This window comes from Nycticebus coucang, chromosome 6 (genome assembly GCF_027406575.1).
Source record: "Nycticebus coucang isolate mNycCou1 chromosome 6, mNycCou1.pri, whole genome shotgun sequence".
NCBI classification, from domain to species: Eukaryota; Metazoa; Chordata; class Mammalia; order Primates; family Lorisidae; genus Nycticebus; species Nycticebus coucang.
Genome location: NC_069785.1, coordinates 76,246,666 through 76,259,501, shown reverse-complemented (window position 1 = coordinate 76,259,501; position 12,836 = coordinate 76,246,666). Strand labels below are relative to the sequence as shown.

The 12,836-nt window shown below is 40.0% G+C and overlaps 1 protein-coding gene across 2 annotated transcripts in view; it reads right to left on the bottom strand.

Moving 5' to 3' along the window:
* The window catches only part of REC114 (REC114 meiotic recombination protein), a 115,190-nt gene extending 106,947 nt beyond the window's left edge, over positions 1-8,243 (bottom strand). For both annotated transcript variants that reach the window (XM_053593808.1, XM_053593809.1), the window contains exon 1: positions 8,085-8,243. In XM_053593808.1, the coding sequence (XP_053449783.1) occupies positions 8,085-8,243 (159 nt within the window). The remainder of the gene's footprint in view (positions 1-8,084) is intronic.
* Between the last annotated feature and the right edge of the window lie 4,593 nt (positions 8,244-12,836).

Here is a 12,836-nt window from a genome sequence, read left to right as displayed (position 1 = left end):
ATGCTTTATAAACTATGAAGTGCCATAGAGTAACAGCATTACTTTGGCAGTTATTCCCTTTTCTCCACCCTTCCTTCAGAATTGAGTGTGCAGATTGATTGCAGTACATATGAATCAAGTATATTCTAAAGCAAGAACTATGAAGTTGCATTTTCAGCAACATCCCTAGAGACTCTGATGAATGCCATCTGCCCACCTTGAAACTTGCTCCACTGATCAGGCTCTATCTATTCTTATAATTCTCCACTCAAGTGCCCTCACATTTTAGGATTGTGTGAAGCATACAAACAGTCCCACAGCATCTCCAATATCTAGCTGAATGCCAAGTACCTAGGAGATAATTTAATAACACTTTCTTGAGTTGGTGACCTTAAGTCCAAAAAAACTAAGAGGGACTGAATCAAAAGACTCACTGTGGACTTTCTCCTCTAGCCAACAAGTAGAATCAGATACTTCCTGTTTCTCTCCTGCTAAAACAATTAAAAAGCTGGACAAATTAGAAGCAACAGTTTTTAAGACCATAGATAATCAGGTAATGAAAGACATGGCTACTGAAAAATGACAAGAAGCAAAGGAGGTGAGCCTTACCACTGTCCTAGAGTACTTGGAGAAGTGCAAGGAGAAGGGCGGCGCCTGTGGCTCAGTGAGTAGGGCGCCGGCACCATATACCGAGGGTGGCAAGTTCGAACCCAGCCCCGGCCAAACTGCAACAAAACAACAACAAAAAGTGCAAGGAGAAACCCAGGCATACCCTGGCAAGGCCTCCTGAGTTAGGGAGCTAGAGCTGAGTCCGAGAGCAGTGCAGCTAGAGTCTGTGGGCCAGAACATCGCAGAGGGAGCAGCCACAGGGAGAGAGAACTCCACACCTGTAAAACCCCCTCCCTCTGCTGCAGCTGAGTAATGATCAGCATATATTAAATATATGTGTGAGGAAACTGCCAGAGGCTGGGGAAAGAACCACCTGAGAGGATTAAGGCAATAATCCCCAGAGCTCACACTGGGGGCAGGGAATAGTGCCTGTTCTTCAGTCAGAGAGAACATAATTTACAAGGTGTTGAGTAGAATACACAAGAGTTTTGCCTCAAGAGTCAGAAAAAAATTCCCTCTAAATGCTGCTCTGGTCCCACCCTTACAAAGATTAAAAGCAAGACTTCAAAGGATCAAACTATTTCCAACTAACTTCTGCCAGAACAAAAGCTCAGGAACATTTACAGGAATACAAAAATATCCTGCATCCAACAAGGTAAAACACATAACGTTTGGCATCCATTCAAAAATTATCAGGAATGCAAAGAACTACCATGTCACTATTTTTAAAAATAATTTTGAGGTTTTACTGAATCTTACATTTTCCTTAAAAAAAAAAAAACTATCATTTTTGTTATTTTTAACTTGTGTTAATCTCAAAAACTTCCTTATCCACATCATTGAACACTATTATCCATATGAAATAGTAACACTTCTAAGGCAAACAGCATAGAGTTTAAAAGCACAAGTTTTAAAGATAAGAAAACCAACGTTTGAATTCTTTCTTCTCAAGTTTGTGTTCCTGGGAAATCCACTGAACCGGAGTTCCCTTATCCATAAAACAGGCATAATAATATCTGTTTGATAAGGCTGCTCTAAGAAATACACTAAACACTTAACAAACAGGTATCATTTCACAATTATCCAATATCATAAGAAAAGTTACCATACCACACATTTGGTCAAACATTTACTGAGCACCTAGGCACTAGGAATATAAAAGAAAAGTAGACAAAGTTAAGAAGACTCAAAGTAAATCTTAGGTTAAATCCACATTTAAAAGTTCATTTCAAGTACAAACTTCACATTCTATTGCTTAATTTCTAAGTAGGGCAATTATTTTAAGTTCCTCCTATAAAAATTAAAGGATGTTTTTTTTCTCCCTATGAAAGGAAAAAATAATCTAGAAGTTGTCAGGTTCAACCAATTAGGGCAAGAGAAATCCTTGGAATGTGAAAAACATGGTAAAACTTTAATTTAAAAGCAACCTGCAATTAACTTCACCTTTCACAATTATTCTCAAATTAGTAGACTAAATTATATTCAGACATAAAATACATAAAATGGACCAATCTGTTATTATGATAATCTTTTCAGAAAGGCTGGGACAACAGATGTAAGGAACTAAAATCAAGTTCAAGTTTGTATTTCATTTGCTCATTCCATTTAAATCATGACAGATGGTTTAAATATTAACTCTATTAATATAATGTTTGCATATTCATTATGAATCTGATTACTCATAACTTCATAAATTCATTTTATTAATTTTACTATATGGCCGCCCGTTTCATTCAAGGTCTTCTAAGCCCTTGTCTCTCAAAGTGTGGTCTTGAAACAACAGCAATAGTGTTAACTGGGAGCCTGTTAGAACTATAGAATCTTATTTCCCATACTAGACCTATTCTGAGCCAAAATTTACATTTTTAACTAATTCCCAGATATGCACATTAAGTATGAGTATCTGCTGGGTTTTGAGACTTTTTTTTTACTGTGTTACAAAAAGTTTATTTGCTTCCAAATTGTGGTTAATTTCTCTTTAGAGACTTTTAATAATAATTCAATTTAGAGAAGTAAATCAAATCGGCACACATAATAAAGTATATTAGCTATTCTATGACATATATTAGACAATTTATATATAATAATCTTTTTGTCTTAGATTTGACCTTACATCTCAACTAGGACTTCAAGTCTTAGAAATCATGTTGTACCATTCATTTTTTTCTCGAGTTGACATTTTTGTCTTGGCATATAGCCAGGGTGATGAAAGTCTTCTCTGCAATTAAACAACCACAACAGTATCAGGAGAACAGATTCTCCCCATAAGTTCAGAAAAAATGAAAAAAACGCAAAATAGGTTCAACCAAGGTTGAATTTTAAAGTTTCTGAAAGAATAAAACAACTAGAATGACTCTATCCTCCACAATAATATATTTTTAAGCTTTACCTAACCTATCTTCTTTTATTGCAGGTACCACATATTTTTAAAATAAAAATTCACATAGGACTTAGAGAGTACAGTTCTTTAGATGGCTCATCTTTTATTATTATTATTGCACAATAGTCACAGTGCCCATAAAATAGAACAAATCTTGTTTTCTCTTTCGTTTTTCCAAAAAAAAAAAATGACAGACCTAGGCTGAAACTGATCACAGCAGGTTGGATGGTTCGGCACAGATTCAAAGGAAGGTACAAATGTTCAGTTTTCAAAAGCACTGCAAAAGCCAACCTCATCTCTTGTCACTGTAGCTGTGGCTTCATGCCAAACATTTGAAAACTGTTGAAAAGTGCTGTTCCTTATAAGCAATTATGAAAAGCTTTGCAAAGAGAAGGGAAAAAAGTGCGATAACAGTCAACTCCTTAGAATGGTCAAATGTCCACGGCCTCTGGGTTGCAGGATAAGAATTTAAGAGTTACCTGGCTGTATCTGAGCTCAGGCACTCAACATAGAAGCCTTAAGAGAAAGGGTTTAAAGAGTATTAAGAGAAAGTATCAAGGAAATCTGTCGGAGCAGGCTCAAAAATTAAATATGTCCTCAAACTACCCAATTGCAGACCAGTCATCCTTGAATTTAGCTCTTTCACCCCAGTGTGCCTCTTTTTAGCCTCTATCATTTCTCAGGATACAGGGTTCTATGAGAGTACAACTAAGTTTTTAATGCCTTTTTTATGGTTCTAGATATATTGATTTCAAGCTTTAAGGAATGCCTCAGCTCTAAGGTTCTAGAATGTGGTGAATAATTCATCATACTCTCTCTACTCACAATCACAGCCACACTTCTCCGTGGTCACTGGCTTCACCTCCTCACCCACCAGTCACTCTTCAGCCCACTCCTATCTGGATTCCATTCCCTTCACTCCATGGTAGTCTCTTGGTAAAGACCATTAAGGATGGGCACCCCTTCATTATCATTTTTTTCACTTTGAAGCATCATCATTCAACAAACTTAATCATGCTTTCCCCTTGAAATAACTCTAATACCACTGAGGAAACTTCCTTCTCCTGGGCACAACACTGCAATAGCATTCTAAGTAATCTTCCAAAATCCACTCATATTTCCCCAGAATTCCGTCATTCTGCAGCCAGAGTGATCTTTCAAAGATGAAAATGCCCCTGCTTAAAACCCTTCAGTAGTTTCCTGTGAATTATAAGAAAATGTTTATAATGCACCTGCATGCCTCTCTAGACAGCCTCACCTCTGGCTATCATTTCCCCTTTTTCTCTAAGCACCAGCCTTACTGGCCTTCTCACTATACATTACACATGCTGAGGTTTTCCCAGGTATGGGACTTTGACCATGCCTTCTACCTGGAATATTTCTTCTCTTTATTTTATTCTTCTCCTGCCTACTGCTACTCAAAACACACAAACGTACACACAAGTATGCACACACATGGATATCCAGAATGCCAGGGTCCACGGGTCCAATAGTCAAACCAGACCAAAGGCAACTGAACGACTGGCAATCATGGTGTTGAAACATACCACCAGAACAGAATAACAGCAAACACTTATGTAACTTAACATACACCAGGTACTTGATATATTTTAAGTATATCAATATATATATTGATATATATTTATATTAATCACCTTGATTTACCAGGTGATTGATATATTTTAACTTATTCAATGCTCAAAACAATCTGATGAAGCAAGTATCAGCATATCTGTTTTTTTGTTTGTTTTTTTTTACAAATTGAAGGTTTGTGACCACCCTGCATCCAGCAAGTCTATCAATATCATTTTTCCAATAGCATGTGCTCATTTTGTGTCTCTGTGTCACATTCTGGTAATTCTCACAATATTTTGAACTTTTTCATTATTGTTATATCTCTTATAGAGATCTTTGATGTTACTATTGTAATTGTTTGGGGGCACACAAACCATGGCCATATTAGACAATGAATTTAATCTACAAATGTTATGTGTATTCCACCTGCTCCACCAACTGGCCCTTCCCTGTCTCTCTCCTTCTGAGATTTTTCTATTCCCCTGAGACACAACAATATTGAAATTAGTCCAGTTAATTACCCTTCAATGGCCACTAAGGATTCAAACAAAAGGAAGAGTTGCACATTTCTCACTTTAAATCAAAAGCTAGAAATGATTAAGATTAGTGGGGAAGGCATGTCAAAAGCCAAGACAGGCCAAAAGCTAGGCCTCTTGCACCAGTTTGCCAAGTTGTGAATGCAAAGGAAAAGTTCTTGAAGGAAATTAAAAGTGCTGCTCCAGAGAATGACAAGAAAGCAAAACAGCCTTACTGCTCAGATGGAGAAAGTTTTAGTGGTTTGAAGAAAAACTGAAACTAGCCACAACATTCCCTAAAGCCAAAACCCAATCTAGAGAAAGTCCCTCTCTTCAATTCTATAAAAGTTGAGAGCAATAAGGAAGCTACAGAAGAAACGTTTAAAACTAGCAGAGATCAGTTCATGAAGATTAAGGAAGGAGCTGTCTCCAGAACATAAAAGTGCAAGGCAAAGCAGCAAGTTCTGATGTAGAAGCTGCCATAAGTTAACCAGAAGATCTAGCTAAAATCATTGATGTAGGTGGCTACACTAAACAACAGATTTTCAATGTAGATAAAACAGCCTTCTATTGGAAGAAGATGCCATCTAGGACTTTCATAGCTAGAGAAGTCAATACCTGCCCTCAAAGCTCCAAAAGATAGGCTGATTCTTTCGTTAGGGCTAATGCAACTGGTGATTTAAAGCTGAAGCCAATTTACATTCTGAAAATCCCAGGGCCCTTAAGAATGAAGCTAACTCTAGTCTGCCTGTGCTCTATAAACAGAACAATAACAACAACAACAACAACAAAAGCCTATATCACAGCACATCTGTTTATAGCATGGTTTGCTGAATATTTTAAGCTCACTCTTGAGACCTACTACTCAATGATAATGTATCTGGTCACTTAAGAGCGCTGATAGAGACCTTCAAGAAGATTAATGTTGTTTTTATGCCTGATAATACAACTTGTATTCTGTAACCTATGGGTCAAGGAGTAATTTCAACTTTCAACTCTTACTATTTAAGAAATATATTTTGTAAGAGTATAGCTACCATAGATAGTGATTCCGCTGATGGATCTGGGCAAAGTAAACCAAAAACCTTCTAGAAAAGATTTACATTATAGATGTCATTAAGAACATTAGTGATTCATGGGAGGTCAACATGTCAACGTGAACAGGAGTTTGAAAGAAGTTGATTCCAATCCTTATGGATGACTTTGAGGAGGTAAAAAATTCAGTGGAGAAAGTAACTGCAGATGTAGTGGAAATAGCAAGAGAATTAAAAGTGGAGCCCAAAGATGTGTAAAGCTCAGGATAAAACTTGAACAGATGAAGAGTTGCTTCCTATGAATGGATGAAGAAAGAAATGTTTTTTTGTTGTTTTTTTTTTTTTTTTTGCAGTTTTTAGCCGGGGCTGGGTTTGAACCCGCCACCTCTGGCATATGGGGCTGGTGCCCTACTCCTTTGAGCCACAGGTGCCACCAAGAAATGTATTTCTTGAGATGGAATCTATTCCTGGGTAAGATGCTATAAACACTGTTGAAGTGACAACAAAGGATTTAGAATATTACATACACTTAGTTGATAAAGCAGCAGCAGGATTTGAAAGGAGTGACTCCGATTTTGAAGAAGTTCTACTGTGGGTAAAATTCTATTAAACAGCATCACATGCTACAGAGAAATCTTTCATGAAAGGAAAAGTAAATAAATCCATGTGGCAAACATCATTGTCTCATTTTAAGAAATTTCTACAGGCTAGGCCCTGTGGCTCATGCCTGTAATCCTAGCACTCTGGGAGCCCAGGGCAGGTGAATTGCTTGAACTCAGGAGTTGGAGACCAGCCTGACCAAGAGCAAGACCACTTCTCTACTAAAAATAGAAAAAAAAAAATTAGCTGGGTGCCATGGAGGGCACCTGTAGTCCCAGCTACTTGAAAGGCTGTGGCAGGAGGACTGCTTGAGCCAGGAGTCAGAGGTTACTGTGAGATACGACACCATGGCACTTCTAGCCTGGGCAACAGAGTGAGACTGTCTCAAAAAAAATAAAGAAATTTCCACAGCCGCCCCCAACCTTCAGCAACCACCACCCTGGTCAGTAGCCAATCAATATCAAAGCAAGACCCTACACCAGCAAAAAGATTACCACCTGCTGATTTTAACATTCTTTTAGCAATAAATTGTTTTTTAATCACGGCATATACGTTGTTTAGACATAATGCTATTGCACACTTAATAGACTACAGTATAGTGTAACCATAACATTTTATATGCACTGGGATACCAAAAAATTAATGACTTGCTTTATTGTGATGGTCTGGTACTGAGCCTACAATATTTCCAAGGAATGCCTGTTCCATTATTACCTCTTTTTTTTTTTTTGGCAGTTTTTTTAGCCGGGGCCGGTTTTGAACCCACCGTCTGTGGTATATGGGGCCAGCGCCCTACTCCTTTGAGCCCAATTATTACCTCTATTTTAAGATAAAGTAAGGTACAGAAAGGTTAAGGAACTAAATCAGTATCACATAAATTCAGTAGCAAAGACAGGATTCAAATTTAGTCCTGTGTGAATGCTTGACTGCCAAAGAGCATGAAAACGTGGTTATGGATGATTCAACGGTCCCTTCCATAATTACACAGTTATTTGGACAAATACTATGTCCTCCACTAGACTAAAAACATCAGTGAGAGTAAGGACCTTTACATCTTACTCATTGCTATACCCTTAGAACCCTGTAAAGAGTCTTGCACATACTTGATGCTCAATAAATATCTGTTGAATATATGAATGTTTACTGCTCTGCATAATTAATTTGAGAATGTAATGGGTTCCAGTCACTTCTCCTATTACTATACACACACACACATATATATATTTTGTTGTTGTTAAATGTTAGCTGTTGGACCGGCAATTCCTTGACACGCCTGGCAGCCCCTTGGTGTCCCCTCCTCCTATCCAAGTCGCCTTTGGGGCACCAGCCTCGGTTTTCCCTCCCTCCTCGGAGGTGTGAGCGCCTCGAGCTGTGTCTGCCTTCAGATCTCACCTTCCACGTTGGGGAGGAGGCTGTTACAGCTTTCAGGCCAGGCCCAGGCAGCTCTTCGGCACCTAAGGGCATGTAGCGACCATACCTCTGCAGAGGCCACTGGGCCGCTCCTCCTCCAGGAAACCCCAAGCCGCCAGACACTTTTCCCGCCTCCGCCATGTCTGGCCTCCCTCCCAGCACACGCAGCCAGCGGGACCTGCCAATCTGCACAGCTAACCAATCAGAAAGCGACCCAAGGCCAACCCCTCCCCTCAGCGGAGGCCAATGGGCAGGCTCAGAAGACTCCTGCAGGGGGCTCCTGGGGCCTTGGGGTGGCTCTAGACCAAGGGAACCGAGTAGGGGCTGTAGGCTCCGCCTGGGTTGTGACGCTAATAAGGGGTAGTTGATCTCATCCCTGCAGCATTCTAGCCCTCACCTTCCCTCAGGCAACCATGTCATCATCCAGCGGCTCTGACTCTGAGGAATTTCCCAAACTGGCTGACTCCTGGTAACTTCTACTCAACTGGCGTTAGGCAGGCTCCGGGAAGTTGCCTGGACAAGGTTATTTTCTTCTCTCACAGCAGCTTTTCAGATGACAATGTCCCTGACCCCACTGCCTCACAGCCCCAGGTCCACCCGTCATTCAGGAAACGTGGATATTTCCTATCAGCCATCCTGCAGCCCCCTGGACATAACTCCCTCCAGACCCTTTGAGAGGAGCAGATGGATGGGGGCTGCTGGCAACACGCTTCAAACGGCAGCTGCAACTAAACGACATTTCTACGTGATGTATAGTCAGTAGAGCACTGCCACATCTGTTATTTTATTTGTCCTCCCAACAACCTTGCGAATTAAGGCAGCAAAAAAGATTATTACCCCCTTGGAATGGATGAAGGCAAAATGAGGTCCAGAGAGGAGAAGAGATTTGTCCAAGTTACCCAGCCAGTGGATGGCAGAGCCACTGTAGAACTGTGGACTCCATAATCTCTGCACGTGTCCACCTCACTTGTGAAGAATGTAAGTATTCATATAGTCTGAGTCAAGTCAGAAGAAAAGTATACAAAGGGTGGAGGCTATTTAACCAAACATAAAGTAGAATTAAAATGCAAACAATTTTTAAAACTATGCATTCATAAAGGTACTAAATGTATAGACAATGGTTGGAGAGGTGGTACTGTATTCAACAAAGCATCAATTAAATTTCTACAGTCTGTGGACAACTATGCTAGTCATCTTAAGGGTTACAGAAACAGATAAGGCATGCAATCTAACCTTCTGGGACCTCAGGATTTAATAAGGACAAAGCAAGGTGCAAACATACCCATGATAGCTGACAGTTAACGCCACAGGAACGGTACAAACCATGTGCTCTAAGGGTTCAGATGAAGTAAATATCTACCAACAGAGAGAAGCAGTGGCAATTGAGTCAGGACTGGAGGGGTGAGAAGAAAATTCCCAAAGGAAGAAAGGTATTTCACATGGAGAGGAAGTTGAGGAGTGAAGTTGCAGAAATGAGGAGAATGACAAAACTAGCCAGAATGCAAAGTTCTTTAAGGAAAATGAGGCTGCAAATGTGAGTTGGGGCAAAAGAGCATTGAACAGCTGCAGGGAATATGGATTTTACTTGGTAGGTGATGAGGAATTTGCATAAGGGTAGTGGTGGACCAGGCAGGTTAATCTCACAGAGCATATGGGATAAATTGGATTTAAAAGAGGGGAATGTGTTACTTACACATCCAGTACTCCAGTAAAGCTTATGGAAAGGGTCAGATTTCAGAAAGTGCTTCTGAAGGTCCTTAAATGACACAGCAGTACGGCATTTAATGTAGTGGTAAATGGTTAAAAACTTGGTTTGAATCCCAGGTTACCTGCCAGCTGTGTGACCTTTGGGAAGTCACTTAACCCCTCTGTAAGATAAGAGTTATTAAACAATTATGTGACAGGGTTTTTGAGAAGATAAAATATGAACATCTGTGGGAAAACAGTAAATTACAAAGTGGTACATATGTTGGTACTTTCTATTTCCAGGGTTAAAATAACTTTCCATGGACTCCCTACAGGCAGGGAGGATGGGAATGGGAGCCTGACATTGGGTCTCAGAGGCACTCACCTTCCAGGTCTAGGGCTGTGGCTGCTGTCAGACACCCTTCACAGGAGCAGATGGTGCTCACAGTTGGGACCCTGTCAGTGCCCAAGGACACCCAGGGCCCTGCTGGGTTCCCACCTGCAAGCTCCCTTCCTCGACAATGCACCTGTGCTCGAGCTTCTGGGGCCACCAGCCTCTGCCAAGAACAGGTCACGTCTGCAAGGGGAGGTATGATAAAGCCATAGCTCAACGTACAGAGGTTCTTACAAACTCATAGTATTAACAAATGTGACTTGAGTACTCAAGGGTCCCAGGTGCTGGGGATACAGTAGTGACCAAAACAGACAGAGCCTCTAAAAGCTATAATCTACTGGGGGAAGGGAGGGTGCAAAACACTGAAGAAATTGCTCCATATCTTTAACGGCCATTGTGTTCCTTTTTTCTTTTCTTTTTTCTTTCTCTCTCTCTCTCTCTCTCTCTCTCTCTTTCTTTCTTTCTTTTTTCGAGACAGAGTCTTACTATGTAGCCCTCCATAGAGTACTGTGGCATCACAGTTCACAGCAACCTTAAACTCTTGGGCTTAAGCGATTCTCTTGCCTCAGCCTCCCAAGTAGCTGGAACTACAGGCACCCACCACAATACCTGGCTATTTTTTTGTTGCAGTTGTTTAGCGGCCCAGGCTGGATTCGAACCCACCACCCTCAGTGTATGTGGCTGGCGCCATGACCACTGTGCTACGGGCACCGAGCCCATTGTGTTTCTTTTTTAAAGATAAAGCTATAATACTTATTAAGGTATAACTTTATATACTAAAAAGCACAGCTCTCACATGTTCGATTAGGTCAGTTTTGACCCTTATATACACTGATGTAACCACCATCCAAAACAAGATACAGAATATTTCCCAAACCCCTAGATTCGGTTGTGAGTGCCTCCTGTCTGTTAATATCATCCCATTAGGGCAACCACTGATCCGATACTTATCCCCACGGTTTAGCTTTCCTGTTCTGGGACTTTGTCACATGACATCAGATGAAATGTACGCTTGTGTCTGCTTCCAGGGCTCAGTGCAGTTTTGTTTTCTTAGCTCCATCAGTGTTATTGCACGTATTGATAGGTCGTTATTTCTTAGTGCTAAATAGCATTTTATTGTATGACTATTTCACAATTTGCTTACTCTTCACCTCTTTCTGGACTTTGGGTTGTTTTCTAGTTTCTTTCCCTAAGGCTGTTATGAATGTTTTTGTACGAATCTTTTTTGTAGATACGTGTTGCCATTTGTTTTCAGTCAATACCTAGGAGTAGAATTTCTGGGCCCTACAGAGTTATATGTTTGAGTTATATATTTAACTTTATAAAAAACCACCAAAGAGTCCTCTGAGGTGGTTGTACCATTTTGTACTCCCACCAACTCTTTAGTTTTAGCCATTCTAGAGGGTATGTAGTAGTTTGTCATTATGATTTTTATTTGCATTTCCCTTATGATGAACGATGTTGACCATTTCAAAATGGCATGTTGGCTGTTTGTGTATCTTACATGTGAAGTGTCTGTTCAAATCTTTTGCCATAAGAGAATCACTTGAGTTTGAGGTTGCTCTGAGCTAAGATGCCACAGCACTCTACCAAGGGTGACAAAGTGAGACTCTGTCTCAAAAAAAAAAAAAATCTTTTGCCATTATTGACTTGTGGGAGTTCTTTTTATATTCTGGGTACAAGTCCTTTGTCAGGTACATGTAACGAAAGTAATTTTGCATTCTGTCACTTGCCTTTTCATTCTCTTAACAATATTTTCAAATGTTTCAATGTTTTAATTTTCAGGAGCTTTATGATAGTGGTGTTTTGTGTTCTACCTAAGAAAACTTTGCCTTTCCTAAGGTTACACACATATTCCCCTATGTTTTCTTCTAGAAGCTTTATGGTTCTAATTTTTGCATCTAGGCATATGATCTGTGTTGCATTAAATTAAATTGTTTGTGTGCAGTGAGGTAGGGATTAAGGTTATTTTTTTTCCGTGTATATATACAAATAATGTTACATGGGAGAAACTTGGAAAATTGTCATAAAATACCCCAGCCCCCTCACTTTTCATGTGGGATAACTCTGAGAATGGTGTAATTCCCTGTTTCCTATAGTCCTCAGTGGGATTAAGCTCATTGGCCATGACGGTAACTTGCTTGGTGATGATTCCTTTTTGTGCTAACTTCTCTTTCTCCCTCCCCTACAGGTTTTTCCTGGGATGATCTCTCAAGAAAATTGCTTGCACTTGAATGCTTGTCCTAGGGTCTGCTAAGGGACCATAACTAAGGGAACCTAAACTAAGACAGGGACAAACATGACAGATGTCCCTGACCTCGTGTTTAGCTTTAATATAGTTACATACAAGAAGATAGCGTAAGAACCATCCAGAAGTCATTGTCACATCCAAATCAGATCCTTCAATGCTTTGCTGACTAGCACCAGCAGGACAACAGCCTTTGTGGTTAGAACTAATACATGACTGGTGACTATAAGTGAACACATCCCCCTCTTTGAAGACTGTTATGAGTTTTTTAAAAAAAACCCATAGGCCCTGAAGTTTTTTTAAAAAATGAAAAAGTCATTTATTTCACTGAGCATCCTTTTCATTTAAAATCTTTTTACTGTGTAATTCTGTTTTGCAGATGGCATAAATAACACAGAGATGCTAG